The sequence below is a fragment of the Erinaceus europaeus genome, chromosome 20 (genome assembly GCF_950295315.1).
Source record: "Erinaceus europaeus chromosome 20, mEriEur2.1, whole genome shotgun sequence".
Taxonomy (NCBI): domain Eukaryota; kingdom Metazoa; phylum Chordata; class Mammalia; order Eulipotyphla; family Erinaceidae; genus Erinaceus; species Erinaceus europaeus.
The window spans coordinates 28,975,129-28,994,841 of NC_080181.1; the positions used below are offsets into that span (position 1 = coordinate 28,975,129).

Here is a 19,713-nt window from a genome sequence, read left to right on the forward strand (position 1 = left end):
TGAGGACCAGGGTCCCAGATCATACTTTACATTGTGTATTGCCTGGGTTAAGCCAAATCCAACAGGCTCCTTCCAGAAGGGATGATCTAAAGAGACACTGGTATAGCGCCAGCTTCCCTGTGTGGGCCAAGCTCATCTTTTCAGCCTCTGTTCCTGGGGTCAAGGTCTCCTGCCCTCTCCAGAGAAATTCTGAGCCAGAGAAGACCACCACATGTTGGCACTGGACCACACTTTAGTTTAGAGATACATTTGCATAAATGCTTGACCTATAGAGTCAGTTCTATAGGTGGAGGCCGGAGAACACAGTGGCTTCCACAGTCCTAAAACCCTGGGGCCCTGCTGACCATGGCCAAGATCATGTCTGAAGACATCAAGGAGCTTGCCTTGACCTCTAACTATGACCAGCTCTCCCCCCATCTTACCTCCATTCTATGCATTATTTCTTCTCCTCTGAGGTAGACTATTTATAGGGGAAACCACATAGAAAAAATTTTTTTTTTCATTTATCTGTGCTAGTCCTTTACAAACAGGCCAGGCATGTCTCCTGTTTGGGTCAACAAATACACTTTGTACCTTTCCATCTTTGCCTTCTACTTGAACCCAAGCCAGGTCCCTCCTGTTAGACAAACACTAGAATCTGTTGTCTCCATAGTCTCTTTTCCTCCCCCTTCTATTCATGCCAAACCCAAAGGGTTGTGGCAATGGGAGGTTGGGGCAGGGCATAACACCTCCACACATGGAGTCACCATTTCGGGGGGGGTCACTGTGTCTGTACCCCATCACCCCAAGTCCTAGAGTATAATTCAACCCTCATGGCCCCAAGTCACAGGGAACATGGCTGGCTCCCACAGGGCTTGGCATCCTCTGGTTTCAGAGCCTTACTGCAGGTGGCAGAGGGCTGGCCTGAGGGGTCCCGACACTCCACGGTCCGACGCTGCCACCCGGTGCCGCAGCTGCTGGAACATTCGGACCAGTCCCCCAACACCCACTGTACACTGAGCAGGGGCTGGATCACATTGGTGGTGGCTCGTTCTTGGCTGCCCTGCACACTGAAGTTCACATCATTGGGGACATAAAAGGTGTACTTGACCTTGGGGGGGAAGACCTCCCCAGGGACAGTCAGGAGTTGCACTGTCAGGGGCTCTGGCAGGGGCTGGAAGCTCTGCAGCCTCTCCAGAGTGGCAATGGAGCCGCTGTACTTCAGAATGGTCCCCTTCACCAAGATGTCCTGCTCGATGGCCGAGATGGCCAGGTTGCCATTGAGCAGGTACTGACCGTCAGCCGTCTTCAATGCCAGGTAATTGCCGTCGTTCAGGACCCCTGGGTGGCTCCGCTGCTTTATGTCGATGTTCGTGGCACCAGCTGGGATAGTGACGATGTCATTGTAGCCATAGCTGTAGTGGGGACAGAAAGACATTGTCCGGACCAGTGGCCACCCAACCCACTGCCATGGGAACCTAGCACGCAGGGCAGTGTGCAGACAAAACACACTAGCAAGAGGTGGGTGGGTGGGTGGTGGTACACCCTATTGAGTGCACACATTATCATGCACAACGACTCAGGTTCAAGACCCTGATCCCCACCTACAGGGAGGACTCTTTATGAGTAGTGAAGCAGGCTTGCACTTGCTTATTTTTCTCTCTCCATCCCTATCATCTCCCCTTGGAGGGAAAAAAAAAACCTTCATGGGGGTAGGGGGACATTGGGGGGTGCCAGGCAGCTCAGACACCTTTTTGCCTCAAATGCAGTTTATAGAACTGGTAGAAAACTTGGCTTAGTTGCTCAAAGTCATATAGAAAAGCCTGTCCACTTACCCATTCCAGAATCTTCCAGGAAGGATATCTGACTCCACTGCTTGGATCAAATCAGGTCTGAGTGCTGGGGGGACAGGGCTTTAGTAGGGCCTGTAAAGTCTGCCTTCATGGAACTTTCTGGGGGGAGAAGATGCTAGTTTGAGGAAAATGCCTCAACTCTCTACTCTTGGTCTAGGGTCTTGTGTGGGATGAAAAAAGCTTAGTTTTGACTATCAGTTTGTTCTTGGTTGTTCAGCTCTAATGTCCTGCTGGGACTTGTCTCATAGTCTGGGGCAGCTGTGAAAGTGTCCAGAAGCCCAGATGCCTAATGCAGTAGAGCAGGTGAAGACACCTGGCATCTCATGTTCCTGTATCCCATGCTGCTTTTTTTCCTCTGTCTCTTTTGAGCTTGCATTTGCCAAGACTTCCATGTTGTTTATGACTGACTTAGATGGAGAATAATAGTATTGGTCTTGTTCACTTCACAGAATAGCTTTTTTTTTTTTTTTTTTAAATTTGCTGCTAAGGTTATCATTGGGGCTTGGTTTAAAAGAATATTTATTTATTTATTTATTTATTTACTTATTTACCAGAGTAGCATTCAGTTTTGGCTTATTGGTTGTGCTCGGTATTGAACCTGGGAGCTTGGAGCCTCAATATTTATTTTTGAGTCAAAGCACACTGCTCAGCTCTGGCTTATGGCGGTGACTGGCTGAACCTGGGACTTCAGTACCTCAGGCACAAAATTCTTTTTGCATAACCACTATGCTGGCTCCCAAGCCCAGCCCTATTTTTTTTTTTTTTTATAAGAGGTGAGAGACTGACAGAAGGAGAGAAACTTGCAGACTGCTCCACTACTTGTGAAATTTTCTCTCCTTGTGAGTGGGGACAGGGGCTTCAATCCGGGTCCTCCCACATGTACGCTCTATCAGGTGAGTCACCACCAGGTATTTCTAGAGTGAGCTATTGGTCACAGAGGTGAAAGCACTGAAGCAAATGCTGGAAGCTTTATGAGCAGGGACGTGGGTATGTAAGCGCATGCGCGTGCACGTCCATTAAGATGAGAAAGGAGATCTGAAGAGTCATGAAAGCACAGAGACTGCAGAGCCCCCACAACACTGTCACCCCATTTTCTGAAAAATCTAGGAGGGATTAAGGTGCTGTCCTTCCCCGATCAGGTCTGGATGAGCTCCAGGCAGTGGTCCAGTGTAGCTCAGAAATGACATACACACACATAGGACTCACGTTCCCCCTCCCCCAACCTCTGGCTGCCCCAGGGACCCCATGACAGCTGCTCTGTGTCAAGTGCAGCTCATGATGCCTTCTGGCAGCCTTGAGAGAGAGACAAAGACAGACTGAGTTGTTGCTATTTTTTTTTTAAGGATTAATTTATTTTCATGGCCTGGGTGATGGCACTGTAGATGAATCACTGGACTTTCAGGCCTAGGAATCCCAAGTTCAGTTCCCAGCATCTCATGTACCAGAGTGATGCTCTGGTTCTGTCCTTTTATTTCTTTTAAATATTCATTTTATTTATTCCCTTTTGTTGCCCTTGTTGTTTTATTGTTGTAGTTATTATTGTTGTCGTTGTTGGATAGGACAGAGAGAAATGGAGAGAGGAGGGGAAGACAGAGAGGAGGAGAGAAAGATAGACACCTGCAGACCTGCTTCACCGCCTGTGAAGCGACTCCCCTGCAGGTGGGGAGCCGGGGTTTGAACCGGAATCCTTCTGCCGGTCCTTGTGCTTTGCGCCACCTGCGCTTAAGCCACTGCGCTACAGCCCGACTCCCTGTCCTTTTATTTCTAATAGATAAAGATTTATTTTATTTTATCTTTTTTTTTTTTTGCCTCCAGGGTTATCGCTGGGGCTCAGTGCCAGTACTACGAATCCACTGCTCCTGGTGGCCATCTTTATCTTTTTTCCATATTTATTTATTTATTTATTTATTTATTTATTTATTTATTTATTGCTTTTCCCCTCTTTCTTTCTTTTTTTAAAATTTATTTATTGGTGGGGGTTCATGTCTTACATTCAACAGTAAATACAATAGTTTGTACATGCATAACATTTCTGAGTTTTCCACATAACCCCACTAGGTCGTCTGTCATCCTTTTTGGACCTGTACTCTCCCACCCACCCCAGAGTCTTTTACTTTGGTGCAATACTTTTTTTCATTTTTAACTGGATAGGACAGAGAGAAATTGAGAGAGTAAGGGAAGGCAGAGAGGGAGAGAGAAAGACACCTACAGACCTGCTTCACTGCTTGTGAAGAGACCCTCCTGCAGGTGGGGAGCTGGGAGCTCGAACCAGGATCCTTGGGGTCCTTGCAATTCATACCATGTGCGCTTAACCAGGTATGTCACTGCTGGGCCCCCAATAAAGACTGATTTACTTTCATGAGAGCAAGAGGGACAGAGAACAGAGAAGTGGTCTGCTCTGGCAAATAGTGGTGCCAGGGATAAAGCCTGGGATACCAGGCAAGCAAGTCTAGTCTGCTACCAATGTACTATCTCCCTGGCCTCTAGGACTGTTGAATTTTTTTTTTTTTTTTTTTTTTTTAGAGTCAAGAGACAACTTGAGAGGGAAGTGGGAGAGTAAGGGAGACAGCATAATGGTTCTGCAAAAGACTTGCATGCTTGAGGCTCTGAACTCATAGGTCCTAATCCATAAGCTAGAACTGAGCAGTGCTCTGATAAAAATAAATAAGTAAGTAAATAAATAAATAAAGGAAAGAAAAGAGAGGGGAAAGGGAGATAAAGGAGAAGAGAGAGACACCTGCAGTGCTGGTTTACCACTTGGGGAACTTGTCCACTGCAGGTGGAGATGTGGCCTGAACTTGGGACCTTGTGCATAGGAAATGTGTGCTCTTCTGGGCGCCCCACTACCCAGTCCCCAGGACTGTCCGTAATTTATAAAGAAACTGAGCGTCACAGCCTTAGTTGAAACTGAGGCTGGTGTATTTGCAAAGAAAGCCCCCTGTGCTCACAGGTCCCTGGGAGACTCACCCGGAGGGGCTGACAGAATCAGAGACCTTCCTGCAGGAGTTGCCTTTGCCCCCGCACACCCCGCATTTGTCCAGCTTCCTGGGCGAGTCCACCACGTGGTCACAGCCGGCCTTGACGCACTGGCCGCGAACGCAGATGGACAGAGTCTCAGGCCCGCACAGGGTGCCATCAATCACCTGTGGCAGGCAAAGGTGGGGAGGGGGAATAAGAGGATGTGGCCAGGCCAGCCTGGGGTGGAGGGGGCCGCCAGGCACCATGCTCACCTTGGCCTCGAAAACTTTGAATTCGCTCCTCCCCCGGGCTCTGCAGAACAGTTTGCAGCGGTCCCGCGGGGACACCCCTGCATACTTGGGGACCCACTGCAGGAGGTTCCCTTCCAGGTCTGTGTAATTGTAGACATTATACTTCTCACACTGCTGCTCCCGGAAGCTCTTCCCTAAAAACAGAGGTGGATAGCAGAATGCTCACAGACTGGCTTTGAACGAGGAACACTCAGCCTGAGAAGGGTTGGATGCAGGGGACGCTAGCCCAGGACACAGGCCCAGTGGGATCATCCCTACTCCACTGCACTACTCCCCCCCCCACTTCTGGGGGGTGTTTAATGGTTTACAGGACAGTTGTTGACACTGAGGTGCAATCTCTCATCTCCCTGCAGCATACTCTCTCCCCCAACCCAGGCCCTTTTCCACCATCATAACCTGAACCCCAGGGCCCATCCATCCTATCCCTTTCTCTCTTTTCCCAGAGTCCTTTGTTTTGGAGCAACACACCACACCAAGTCCAGCTTTCACCCTATGTTTTCCCTCACTGTTCTTGCTTCTTAAGTTCTAGCTATGAATGAGATACAGTATCTATCTCATCCTTCTCTTTCTGGCTTATCTCACTCTGTGGAGATTTTAAAAACACAGATGGTGTCCAGGAGATGCTGTGGTGGCTAGTGTACTAGACTCACAAGCATGAGGACCCAGGTTCAGTTCCTCAAATTGCATGTGCCAGAGTGATGCTCTGGCGCGCGCGCGCGCACACACACACACACACACACACACACACACACACACACACAATTAATAAACAAGACAGATTGCTGTGCTCTCCTCCTGAGGATAATACACTGGTTGCCCATTGATACATAAATAAATAACAGATGGTTGTATTCTCCTCCTGAGATCCTGACTTAGCACACCTGAAAGACCTGGATTCTCTCTATAACCTAAAAAAAATTTATCTTTATTTATTTATTGGATAGAGACAGCCTGAAGTTGAGAGGAAGGGAGAGAGACAGGGAGACACCTGCATCACTCCTTCACCAACTTGTGAAGCTTCCCCCCTGCAGGTAGGGACCGGGGGCTTGAACCCAGGTCCTTGCGCATTGTAACATGTGCATTCAACCAGGTGTGCTGCTACCTGGTGCCCTGGATTCTCTCCAAAGAAGCTTCCCACACACCCCAGCAAGATAGCTGCACACAGACCCTACTGACGCAATTTTAGTTTCCTTGAGCCTCGAAATGCCTCTGGATTCTTCTGGAGGGAATCATACCTGTTCAGCCCTCCCCCTCCAGCTGAGGTTGCCCTTCGGAACCTCATTACCATCTCCACCCCAGCCCTTGCTCAGCCCCAACTTCCTGTCAAACTTCTGAGCCACCTGGCTTCACCTAAGCCTGAGTCTTCTGTCTCAGAGTTCAAGCTCTAGTCTCTGTAGAAGGAGTTTGGCTCTCTCATTCGACTGCGGGGGGTGGGGATCATTTAGAACATCTTGTGTCGTTTGAGTCCCATGAGAGGCCCTAAAAATGTGAAAAGGACCCAAGTTGGGGGTGAGAGTGTTTTGTAGGCACCTTTCATTGGGAGATGAGAAACTACCTGTGTGTCAACAATTGTACTGTAAGCCATTACTGTCCTAATAAAGTGATTAAGAAAAGTCACATTTATTTTTTAGTGGTGTAGCCAGTTGACCACAGACATTACCAAGCACATGGTCCCAGATTTGTGCCCTTGCTCCCCACCTGCAGGGGAGATAATTCACAAGCAGTGAGGCAGATCTATAGGTGTTTCTCTTTTTCTCTTCCTCTCCCCCATCAATTTTGATCTATCAAGTAAAAAAAAGGAAAAAGAAAGAAAGGGAGAGAGAGTTGGGCGGTAATGCAGTGGGTTATGCACACATGGTGCAAAGTGCAAGGACTGGTGTAAGGATCCCGGTTTGAGACCCCAGCTCCCCACCTGCAGGGGAGTCGCTTCACAGGTGGTGAAGCGGGTCTGCAGGTGTCTGTCTTCTTCTCCTCTCTGTCTTCCCTTCCTCTCTCCATTTCTCTCTGTCCTATCCAACAATGATGACATCAATAACAACAACAATAGTAACTACAAAAAAGGGCAACAAAAGGGAAAAAATAAATATTTTTTAAAAAGGAAGAAAAAAAAAGAAAGGGGAGCAGGGGGGAAGAAAAAGTAGTCACCAGTAGTAACCCTGCTGGCAAAAACAAATTAAACTAAAGTAAAACAAAACAAAATAAACAAGCAAGCCAGAAAAACTCTCCCAGTGTGCTGGCTGAATCCAGGGCATCTGAAATCAAGGTACCAGGAAAACTCCTGCAATTCCAGAGCAATATTTTTCTAGAGCTCTGTGCCAATGTGGTCCCTTTCCAGCTTGCAGAATGGCAAAGCCTCTAGCCTCTGGATTCTCCCAGTAAGCACAGCCCAGTGCCAGTGCGTCTTTGCACTTGGATGAGTCTCTCCAAAGTTCTGCTTATCTGTTACCACTTGCCAGCCCTTTCTGGAGCTGCTCAGCAGGGAGCTGGATGGCATGATGGCGGGGGAAAAAACCCAAATGGGTAACTGTTGCCTCTTACCAGCCCTGTCTCTGCCCCAAGTTACTGGGTGTGCTTTCTCTCAGGTCCTAGGGGGTAGAACTCTGTCAGGACAGTGTAGAGGAGGTGTTGCCTCCTGGGATGGTTCTGTTCCACAGTTGCCACAGCCCCAAGCAGAGATGGCAGCTCCTCTGAGAAGGAATGTGTGGTGGCACCAGATTCAGAAACCCTCCCTCTGCCTTGGGCTGAACACTAACTGGAAAGTAGCTGGAGGTTTGGCTCCCACATTTGCATTGAAAAACATGTCCATTCCCCACTCAGAGGAGAACTTGATGCTTTCAGGAGAATCCTTATGCTAGATACACTTGCCCCTGCTGCAAGTCCATTCCCCAGTTCAGAAGCGTGGCCACAAATGACATCAGTTGGTTCCACATCTGGAAGACTTCTTTCCTAGCTGTTGCCAGGCTCTCTGGGCATATCAGAGTCTCGTTCCCATAAAGCCCACTTAAGCCTCTTCCCTGTGGAGACCCACCCAGCCCTCCTGTGGGAACCAGCTGCAGCCACAAGTGCTGCTGCCCTGACGGGTGTGGCCACCGGTGGTCCTTACCGTCGGGGGGGCACTCCTCCGTGTTGCACGACTGGTACTTGGCTCTCCGGCCCAGGCAGTACCTCCCTCCATTCTGAGGCTCTGGGTCCTTGCACTCTCGATGTGAAAACTGGACTCCTCCCCCGCAGGTCCTGGAACACTCCCCCCAGGGACTCCAGGGGGCCCAGCCGCCATCCACCACAGCCTGCAATATACAAGGTCCTAGCTGTCAAGACCAGAGGAGGGGAGGCCGCTGTTCCCGGTGGGGGGTGGGGGCAGCCTGTGCCAGGAATACGGTAAGGTGCCCTGGTCCTTGTGTGGTGATGGATGACTGTGTGGGCCGCTTGGCTGGGCTGAGCTCGCTCACTGCTCATCTGCAGTGGCTCAAGCAGTGCCTGGCCCTTCCCGTGCTAGACTGCTGATAAGACAGTTATTGAATGATGCTCTACTATGGGAATAGTCTGGGCTGTTGCAATGATTCTTCATCAAACTCAACTTTGTCCTTGGGGGACCTTCGGCCACGTTTGGAGATAGTTTGTTGGCATCTTTGGGTGTGGGGTGGGGTGGATGCTGCTGGCGTCTGGTGTGCGAGGACAGGGGTGCTATTAAACATTCTACAATGACCAAGATAGTCATCCCACAACCAGGCCCTGTGTGGCTGGCTCCAAAGTCTCCACACGTCCTCCAAGGGATTCACCGCTGGGAGGTAGATACTATGATGGCTCGAAGCCTCAGTGGTGGGATTAACACCTGGGAAATAGACCAAGCTGTTCCTTATTTTATAACAGATTTGTTGAAACAAAGCTTTGCCCTTGATGGGTTGTTGAGTCTTCAAAGTGATAAATAAATTTTAAAAAAAATTACCAAAGTAATATTTGCTTATATAAAATTGAAAACTATAGAAAAGTATATAAAAAAGAAAATAATATTAAAAATACCACTAGGAGACACAGAGGTGACACAATGAGTAAATCGTTGGACTCTCAGATGTAAGGTTCAAAGTTCAATCTCTAATATCTCATCTGCCATAATGATACTCTGGTTCTCTTTCTCTTCTCTCTCTTGAAAATAAATAAATGCGTATTAAAATAATACTACTACCCACATAAACTACTGGCTCCCCTTTTATCAATATCCATTCATATTTTTGTTCTGAGTATTGTAAAGATAGAGTGGTTTTTATTTGGCCAAAAAATCATAGAAAAATAGTATTTTTGACTTCTTTTTAAAAAAAATAATATTTATTTATTCCCTTTTGTTGCCCTTGTTGATTTATTGTTGTAGTAATTGTTGTTATGATGTCATCATTGTTGGATAGGACAGAGAGAAATGGAGAGAAGAGGGAAAGACAGAGGGGGGAGAGAAAGATATACGCTTGCAGACCTGCTTCACCGCTTGTAAAGCGACTCCCCTGCAGGTGGGGAGCTGGGGGCTCTAATGGGGATCCTTACACCGGTCCCTGCGCTTTGTGCCATGTGCGCTTAACCCATTATGCTACCGCCTGACTCCCAGAAAAATAATATTTTAAGTGGCCCGGGGAGGTGGCGCAGTAGATAAAATGTTGGATTCTCAAGCGTGAGGTCCAGAGTTCAATCCCCAGCAGCACATGTACCAGAGTGCTATCTGGTTCCGATTCTCTCTCTCTCTTTCTCTATCATTCTTCAAGTATAAATAAAATCTTTTTTTTAAAAAAAGAAAAATGGTTTTTAAAAATATAGGCTAACATCTGCTTTGACAAAATTTAAGCATAAAAATAAAAACAAGCAGGACCCGCAAGATAGACACACTGGAAAGTGTGTCTACTTTGTCATGCACAGGACCCAGATTTCAGCCCTGCCCCTACTGCACTGTGGAGGAAGGTTCTGTGTTGTGATAGCTTTCCTTTCTATTTCTGTCTCTCTCTTTCCATCTGAAAAAAAAAAAGCTGGCTTGGAGCTCTAAAATCCGAGCAACAGAAACAATAATAAAATTAAATAAAACAAAAAAACCCATTTTCTGTCAGAATACAACACATATTAGAAGAAATAAAAAGGCTTCTATGGTACTGTATTTTCTTTGCTAATGTAGATACTAGAAATAAAATTAAAATATATTTGAATAGGAAAAAAATAGGGACTAAACCACCCTGTATCAATTGGTGTCAACATCCCACTATACTGAACTCGGCTCTGATGTTGGAGGAATCCTCTCCTTGCTCCTTAGTAACTGGAGCTACAGGGTAGGCTGGGACTTAGAAGAGACTTTCCGTGTTCAGATGGGGAAGAGGGAGGAGGCGGGGGTGGGAGAGGCTGAATCCATGAATTGTGTCCCAGCTAGGCTTGGAAAAGGTATGCAGTTTACCTGGCCCTAGCAGGGTCCTGAGGTTCGCACAAAGACACCCCTCCCCCAACTGCCGAGGGCCACCCTCTGGGGAGTGAGTGCTCTGGATACCCCAAAGCTCCAGGTTGGGCTGGGAGCGGGCTGTGCTTTGAGTGGATACTGTTTCATGGGATGGCTCCGTGTCTCGCAGTACAAGAAATGTGATCGGCTTCACAGTTTGGAAGTCTGAAGAACAAGGCAAAGACATGAATCATTTGAAAACCCTCATTGGTATGGCCTTGTTTTTCTTGCAAGATTACTCCATCCTGGGCCAAGTTTTCTCTGCCTGGTCAGAGGCAGTTCTGATTCCTCTTCTGTATGGAATTCCTCCAACTCTGCCCTTACTCTCCTGACATATGTGAATTCAGCTCAAACACATAGTAGGACCTGGATCATCCCCCCAGTTCTCTATGGAATGTTCTCTTGCTGTCACTCTATTTATGAGATGATTTAAAATGGCAACTGGTTACTGAGTGCCAGTGTGATGGTCTTTGTGCTAGAGACCTACATACTCACTGCCAAGCCTCACAAGCTTTCAAGTCAACACCAAAGCCACTCCAGAGGGGGTGTTCCAAAGGCCCAGAGCACTGGTGGCATCCTTCCACCAGCTTCTGAGGTTCCCTCCCGCATCTGGATAAATTTGCTTTGCTTTGTTATGAGATGAGTGATTTGATTTAGATGTCAGAGCTGCCGCCTGGCCCCAAGCCTCTTAGTTTAACGGCTCTCAAGTGTGGTTTCTGCTCTGAAATCAAACCTCCCTTCCTCCCGCTTCCCCTGCCCCAGCAACCAGACCCTCACCTTAGGTGTCTCCACTTCCTCCTCTGGGCGACAGCTGCCATCCCAGCACAGTTGTCCAGGCCCACAGGGCGTACCGTCTGCCCAGGGCAGGCTGCCATTCTTCGTGTGGCAAAGGGGCTCAGGGCCATCCATGTGGCACCAGAGCTGGGCGCATACGTCTTGTGCAGAAGTGTTGGGGCAGTGGTGGAAACCTGGCCCAAAGATCTGCCTGCACTGCTGGTCCAACTCATAGAGCGCGCTGCGGCCTGGGAGGTCTGTGGGCAGGGCCAGGGCTGCTGTGGGGGTATCCAGAAGACAGTCTCCTGAGGAATGGAACAAGAGAGAACAAGAGTGGGACCAGGCAGTGGCACACCTAGTTGAGCACACATGTTATAATGTGCAAGGACGAGGGCTCAAGTCTCCAGTCTACTTGCAAGGGGGAAAGCTTCACAAGTGGTGAAGCACTGTTAGAGGTGTCTCTTTTTCTCCCACTCTGTCTTCCCTTACTCCTCAATGTATCTCTGTCCTATCAAATAAATTACTTAAAAATAATAATATATATATATATATATATAGAGAGAGAGAGATCAAGAGAGAACACACAAGAGTTAGGGGCAGAGTATCCCACACCACTTATATTCCCATCCATGAAGCCCTCAAGAGTACCATGTCCTTGACTTTCAGCTAAAAACTGTCAACTCTCAACCACTTATATGGAACTTATATGATGTATAATCAGAAGGAATTTCACGATGAATTTTTTTGTTTGTTTTGTTATCTAGAACATCTAGGCATGCCAAACTCATTGACATATCAATCTACATCATAAAAATCACTGGGGATTTGAATATCTTCTTAACCCACTGACATTCAACACATTTAGTCCATGTGCAAGGACTGGGGTTTGAGTGCCTGGCTCCCCACCTGCATGGGGAACACTTCATGAGTGGTGAAGCAGGTCTACAGGACTCTCTCTTTTTTTTTTCTCTCTCTCTATTTCTCTTCCCCTCTCAATTTCTCTCTGTCCTGTCAAATAAAACAGAAATAAGGGGAAAATTGCTGATTGATTTTATAGGACAGAGAGAAGTTGAGAGGGAAGAGCAGATAGAGAGGGAGAGAGATAGGAGACACCTGCAGCACTGTTTCACCACTCATTAAGCTTTCCCTTGCAAGTGGGAACCAGGGGCTTGAACTTGGGTCTTTGTGATTGGTAATGTGTGTGCTTAGCCAGGTGTGCTACTGCCTGGTTCCCAACCCATTGATATTTAAATAGACATTATTTTGCATGACATTTTAAAAAGATTTATATCATGAATGAGCTGCACAGAGAGAAAGAGATAAAGAAAGAGACCAGAGCAGTACTCTGGCATATTTAATTCTGGGGCTTGAATTTAGAACCTGGTGCTTGGAAACCCAAAACTATCACTAGGCCACCTCTCAGGTCATTGCAGACCAATTTTACTACCATGCAAGATAAGCCCAAGAAGTACTGTTTGGCTAGTCTATTATTTTGCCTCTTACGTGTCCCTATCTCCTTCAGTGAAAATCAAGAACTAAATGTATTTTCATGGCTTTCTGCAACAACTGCAACTGTTGTAACCAGTTACATGACTCCTGATCCTGTTCATTCCCACCTCTGTGACTTGTCCTCTGTCATTACCTTTTCTATGCCCATTCTGGGACCTGTCACTCCAGCCTGGGCATCTTTTAGATAGGTATTCATTTTGATAAAACAGAGAGAAGTTGAGAGAGGAGGGTGATAGAGAGAGAGATAGAAAAAGAGACATCTGCAGTTTTACTTTAAAGCTTGTGAAGTTTTCCCTCTGTAAGTGGTGACTGGGAGCTTAAACTCTAGTATTTGCACATGGCAACATGTGTACTCAACCAGTCGTGCCATCACCAGGTCCCCACTTTTTTTTTCTTATTTCAAAGAGAGAGAGAGAAAGAGAGAGAGAGAAGTTTGGTAAACTTGGGTATTTTGTCTTCTTATTTATTATTTATTTTCCCTTTTGTTGACCTTGTTGTACTTTTTAAATTGTTGTTATAGTTATTATTGTATTATTGTTGTTATTGATGTCATCATTGTTAGAAAGGACAGAGAGAAATAGAGAGAGGAGGGGAAGACAGAGAGGGGGAGAGAAAGATAGACACCTGCAGACCTGCTTTATTGCCTGTGAAGCGACCCCCCTGCAGGTGGGGAGTCGGGGGCTTGAACCGGTATCCTTACGCTGGTCCTTGCGCTTCACGCCATGCGCTTAACCCACTGCGTTACCACCCGACTTCCTTTTGTCTTCTTTTAACCATATTCTTAACAGGTTCACCTCCTCTGGACAAACCGTTTCAGACTGATTCCCTCTGTTGGGTGACTAATAATCTAAATTAGCCTGGAAGTCTGGCAGCTGGAAGACGGCCTACTTTACAGGAAGGAATGGTTAGGGTACTTGGCATGGGAAGCTGGACCAGGAACGCATCTCTGGAGTCTCTTCTGACACTAACTGCTGGCAGTGCTTTGTGAGCTCAGTCAGAGGTAGTCAGATGCCGAGAACAGTCTGAGGAAGCTGCCGGGCTGAGCTGAGCCGTAGGCCACTGGCGAGGGGGATGCTGGGAAGAAGCCTATGTCCACCTACCATGACCGCTATCCAGGAGCTCTGTGAGGTACATGGCACTGCAGGGTGACCAGGGCAGTGTCTTGTTGAGGTGGATGAAGAGGGGTGCCATCATGTGGTGTTTGTCCATGGGTCCAAAGAGCCGAGCGCAGGGTTTGGAGTCATCATGGGGCATGCTGAGGACATGTCCTAGGCAAAGAGAGACCCAAGGTTCTCCCAACAGCTCCCAGTGCTTCCAAATGCCCTGTCCCTGGGCTCCCCATGAAGTCCATCACTCCTCCCCCCCCATACCTGCTCCTCTGTGAGAGACCCACTCTTCTGACAAACACAGTGTCCCAAAAGTTAACTGTTACCTGCTCCTCAGGGGTGTGCTATTATTCATTATTCACCAGGGTTATTGCTGGCACTACAAATCCACCACTCCCGGTGGCCATTGCTTCCCTTTTTAAATTTTTTCCTTTCCTTCCATTTTTATTTGATAGGACAGAAACAAATTGAGAGGGGAGGGGGAGATAAAAAAAGGGAGGGAGGAAGAGAGACACAGAACTGCTTCACTACTCATGAAGTTTCCCTCCTGTAGGTTTTTTTTTTTTTTTTTTTTTTTAAATAGCGAGAGACCACATCACTAGAGTTTCCTTCTATGTGGTGGGGGCTGGGCTCGAACTTGATTGAGTCTTACATAGGTCAAAGCAGTGCACTGTCCAAGTGATCTACTGCACTGACCCTCCCTTATTCCTGACAGAGTTTGGCTTCACGTTCCACCCTCAGAATACTGAGGAATATCACCTTTGTTTTCTGCCTCTGTCTGTCCTAAATCCACATTCATCTTGGTAATTTGCATATTCCTTACTGTTGCTTTTCCCAGAATTAAAAAAAAAATTATTCTTTTTTAAAAATTTATTTATTGGATAAAGACAGCCAGAAATCAAGAGGAAAGGGAGTAACAGAGAGGGAGAGAGACAGAGACACACCTGCAGCACTGCTTCACCACTCGTAAAGCTTTCCCCCTGCAGGTGGGGACTGGGGGCTCGAACCTGTGTCCTTTCACATTGTAATACATGGTGCCCCAGAAATAAATTTTTTTTTAAAGATTTATGTTTATGAGAGAGTGAGACCAGAACACTGCTCTTCTCTGGCTTCTGTAGTGCCTGGGATTGAACCTGGGGCCTCTGGCTTGCAAATCCTGTGCTTTATCACTGCTTCCTTCCAGACTCTTCCCCAAAGTCCTACTGCTTGGCTCAGATTCAGCATTACCACCTGATCCAAGCATTGGGCTTCACATTTTGTCATGTGTCTGGTGATCTTGGAAGATAGTTCAGGACATTATGTGCATATGTGTGAGGGTGAAGATGGAGAAAGCCCAGTTCTGTAGATGTGGTCACTCAGTAGAGTCAGAAAGGCACAGGGGCAGAGCCTGGGTTGGCCTGGGCTGGGTCGGGGCAATTCCCTCTTTGGCCACAGAACCAGTACAGATGCAGGACTTACCCAGCTCATGGGCCAGTGTGTAGGCTGCCTGGAGCCCATCATCTTCAATCACAGAGCAGCTCTTATTGGGGTCACAGATGGTCCCAATGTCAGCCACGCCCAGGGTGTCACACATGCCTTCCTTGCCACAGAAGTTCTGCTCCACGGAGAGAGGGGGAATGTGAGGACAGACACAGAACAGAAGCCCCCCCTTCTTCTACTGCCTCTCCAGGGTTCAAGGAAAACAGAAAGTCCAGGCATTTGCCTATCCCTTCACATAGGCTTCTTGTATGAGGGAGAAGTTTCTTTTTCTTTGAGGGCACATCCCGGGGCTGGCTGGGCCTTTGAACATCTGGTTTGGGTAGAGGGTAAGAGTGTTGACCTGCACCACACAGCCTAGGCTTCTTCATGGTGTTGTCTGGGCTTCAGTTTTCTCTGTTATACAATGAGGCTGACCATAGTACATGCCCCAGGGGCTTGCTGTGGTACCTGAAGCTTGGCACATATCATCATCATTGTCATCATTATCACTACCACCACCAAGGTTACTACTGGTGCATGGTGTATGCATGACTTCATCATTTTTGGCAGCCATCCCCCCATCTTTCTTCCTCTCTCTCTCTCTTTTCCTTTCTTTCTTTCATTTTTGTTGGTAGTAGGTGAGAGACAGAGAAGACAGAAAGGGAAAGAAGTGACACCAGCAGCGCTGCTCTACCACTAGTGAAGTTTCCCCCTGCAGGTGGGGACCAGGGATCTAAACCTGGGTCCTGGTGTGTGGCAGCATGTGAACCCACTACTAAGTGAACCACTTCCTGGCCTTGAAACACGTTTTTCTATGCTCCAGCCTGCTAAAATCACAACAGGCAGGTGGGCAGGCCTGCTGACTTGGGGAAACCTTGAGGGGAATCTTCTGGGTACCTGCCCTGATGTTGAATCACCACCCAAGACAGGATTCCCCCCCTGAGTCCCAGCTCCAGAGCTCTCATTGGGCAGTTGGACTCCATTTCCTCTTGTTATGACCTCAGCAGACAGCTGGTCCCAAACTTTTGGAAAGGCGCCTTTCTGAGATTCCTCTCCTTCCCTTGCAAATACCTCCCCCTTGTCCTCATGACCTCCTCCTCCTCCTCTTTGCTCCACACAGGAGGCTCCTGGCATCCAGCTGGGGCCAGTGGGGAGACAGTTCCCATGTTTGGGCAGGCCCTGTGGTCCCCAGCTTTGATCCGCCTGGCCTGTCTGATCCGCCCCCTTCCTCCCAGGGGTTTCCGGGCCCGCAGCCAGCCCAGCCCACGGACCTGTCTGGTGAGCAGGATGGCCGTGTCAAAGTGCTCAGGGTGCCGGTCGCTGGGCTGGTTGAAGCGCCGCTGCCAGCTGCAGAAGTTGCGCAGCGTGAGCCCGCCGTTGTCGGACACTTCCGGGCCCCATGCCTCGTCCTCCACTATCAGCACCTTGACCACCACCAGATTGATGGCGTTCCGGATGCTGGGGTGCTTGTAGATGCGGGCTGCCACTGACATGAGCGTCAGGATGTGGTTCTGGCGAGGAGGGGGCAGGCCATGAAAGGGTTAACCCTCCTCGCCCTCCACCTGACAGCCACCACCCCTCAACCCAACTACCTCCATATACACCCTGAGTGTTAAACTTCTTGATGAGGACTCACAGAATCCAAGAGAAGTAGAAATTGCACACCTGGTACCATGCACAACCACGGGGGGGAGGGGGGAAGAAGCTTCACAAGTGATAAAGCAATGCTGCCAGTGTCTCTCGTTCTCTCTCCCTCTCAATTACTCTGTCAGTGGGTAAATAAATTAAAACTTTTTTACTTAAAAAAAAAAAGGCGGTGGAGGGTAGATAGCATAATGGTTATGTAAAGAGACTCTCGTGCCTGAGGCTCTGAAGTCCTAGGTTCAATCCCTGCACCCCCGTAAGCCAGAGCTGAGCAGTGCTCTGGTAAAAAAATTAAAAGGACATGAGACTGTAAGACTAAAGTAGTGGTTACCCAAAGAGATTAGGGAGATTAGGGAAATAGGGTTAGTAAATTAGATGAAAAATATAATTGGACATTTAGATGTGAACATCATTGATTATAGCTATTTCTTGATAATGTTTCTCACATCAAAAGCCTACATAATGCTATAATATCTTATTTCTTTTCTTTAACATATATTTATTTATTCTCTTTTGTTGCCCTTGTTGTTTTATTGTTGTAGTTATCATTATTGTCGTAGTTGTTGGATAGGACAAAGAGAAATGGAGAGAGCTGGGGAAGACAGAGAGGGGGAAAGAAAGATAGATACACCTGCAAACCTGCTTCATCGATTGTGAAGTGACTCCCCTGAAGGTGGGGAGCCGGGGGCTTGAACCGAGATCCTTACGTTGGTCCTTGCACTTTGCACCACCTGCACTTAACCCACGGCGCTACCACCCGACTCCCAATGTCTTATTTCTATGGAAAACTAGAAGCAAGAGTTCTGCTCTTAAACTAAAGAATCTAACGCGCTATCCCTGAGAAGTTTACATTGAAAATTACATTCAACAGCAATTCACCTTGCTTCACTTGTGTTCTCTTTTTGAAATAAATGATTTATATGGGAAATATTCTTTGGAGTCACAAGAAATAATCCATAGGTTGTTGCTTTGAAGGTTATAGGTTACATAAATTAGTATGACAAATTACAGATGAAATTTGCCTCAAAAAACAGCAATGAATGGTATATTATGCTTCATGCCAGAATATTTATTAATCAAGTTTTAAATTATTTTTTTTTCTATTTTTTTTTTTAACCAGAGTACTGCTAATGGTATTTGGCTAATGGTATTCTCAGGGTCTCAGACATGCAAGTATTTTGTGTAACCACTGTGCTAACCTTCCTGGCTCCTCACAGTCATAAGGAGATAAAAGGTTGCACTTATGTGACACCAACTATACTGTACATCATGAACCCCACTAAAATAAAATTAAAAAACTATTAAAAGAGGAAAATATTTAAAAAAATTGATTTCTCCAGAACCTGGCCTCCTGGTTTCTACTTGCTCAGCTCCAAAGACATGAGGCTCCTTTGCCTGGGGCTTGAGAGACTCCAGTGCAGATGATCACATCTGCTTCAGTCTACCCCACCCAGGCCCTCAATGGAGCCCCATCACCATGACACCATTGCCTGGCCTGTGGTTGCTCCATGACTGCTGACTGCTCCCCAGGTTTTAGAAGGAGGCCAGCTGGGGGCTCTCCCACTTCAGGGTCCTCTAGAAGGGAGTCCTGTCAGGTTATTCTGAAGAAGGGGTTATTGGGGGGCAGAGGCAGGCATACCTTCAGCTCGGAGTGTGGTTAGCTGGGTACCACCTTACTGTTCTCTTAGAGCCTAGCTCCCTTAAGCCTCTCCTTTCCTCCTGCTGTCTGGAAGGTGGGAACAGAAGGAGAGGAAAGGAGGCTGAGGGCCATTCCCCAGGCAGAGGCTACAGGAGAGAGTTCCAGACAGAGCTGTGATTTGTGAATGGGATCTGTGTGTTCACCTCACCGGCAGCAGGCCAAGTATTTTATAAGTCCAGTGAACAGGGGCTGGCAGGTGACTGAGTGTGGCAAACACTCTCGCTATGTTTAGGCTGATGTAAACATCTTATCAGCAAAGTTTAAACTTGGCATTTGCTCCTGGAGTTAGATTCCAGACTGGAGGGTGTGTGTGTGTGTGTGTGTGTGTGTGTGTGTGTGTGTGTGTGTTCATAACATTAAGCAACTGTGGGTGAGGGTTGAGGAATGGTGTGTGTGTGTGTGTGTGTGTGTTTACATCATTAAGCAACTGTGGGTGAGGGTTGAGGAATGGTGTGTGTGTGTGTGTGTGTGTGTGTGTGTGTGTTCACATCATTATGCAACTGTGGGTGAGGGTTGAGGAATGGTGGTTTGCCAAAGCCTCTTCCTGGTTGGGTCTTCACTGCTTAGGGATAAAGCTGGGGGAGGAAGAAAGTGTTCTCTGGTTTCTTGAACTAGGAGAGGCAGCATTCTTCTTCCCCTCTTCCCCCTCCTTTTTCTTCTCCTTCTTCTTTCTCCTTCCTCCTCTTTCTCTTTTTCTTCTCCTTCCTCATCTTCTTCTTCCTTTTCCTCTTCTCCCTTCTCCTACTCTTCTCCTCCTCCTCCTCCTCCTTTTATAGAGGCAGAGTGAACATGAGACAACAGTGCCAAAGCTTCCTTCAATGTGCTGGAGTCCAGGCTTGAACCTGTGTCATGCACATGGCAAAACAGTGCACTATCTAAGTGAGCTATTTTGCCAGTCCACACCCAGCATCTTGTGGGCCAAGGGTCAAAGCCCTGGAACTTCTTCCCGGGCAACCTGATT

At 47.5% G+C, this 19,713-nt stretch overlaps 1 protein-coding gene across 1 annotated transcript in view; it reads right to left on the minus strand.

The window, feature by feature from the left end:
• Positions 1-214: 214 nt before the first annotated feature.
• The window catches only part of ADAMTS8 (ADAM metallopeptidase with thrombospondin type 1 motif 8), a 29,862-nt gene continuing 10,363 nt past the window's right edge, over positions 215-19,713 (minus strand). The window contains exons 2-9 of the mRNA XM_007539957.3: positions 16,681-16,920; positions 15,410-15,545; positions 13,946-14,113; positions 11,340-11,641; positions 8,205-8,388; positions 5,063-5,235; positions 4,800-4,975; positions 215-1,394 (exon numbers count right to left, since the gene is read on the minus strand). Of these exons, the coding sequence (XP_007540019.2) occupies positions 824-1,394; positions 4,800-4,975; positions 5,063-5,235; positions 8,205-8,388; positions 11,340-11,641; positions 13,946-14,113; positions 15,410-15,545; positions 16,681-16,920 (1,950 nt within the window). The 3' untranslated portion in view covers positions 215-823. The remainder of the gene's footprint in view (positions 1,395-4,799; positions 4,976-5,062; positions 5,236-8,204; positions 8,389-11,339; positions 11,642-13,945; positions 14,114-15,409; positions 15,546-16,680; positions 16,921-19,713) is intronic.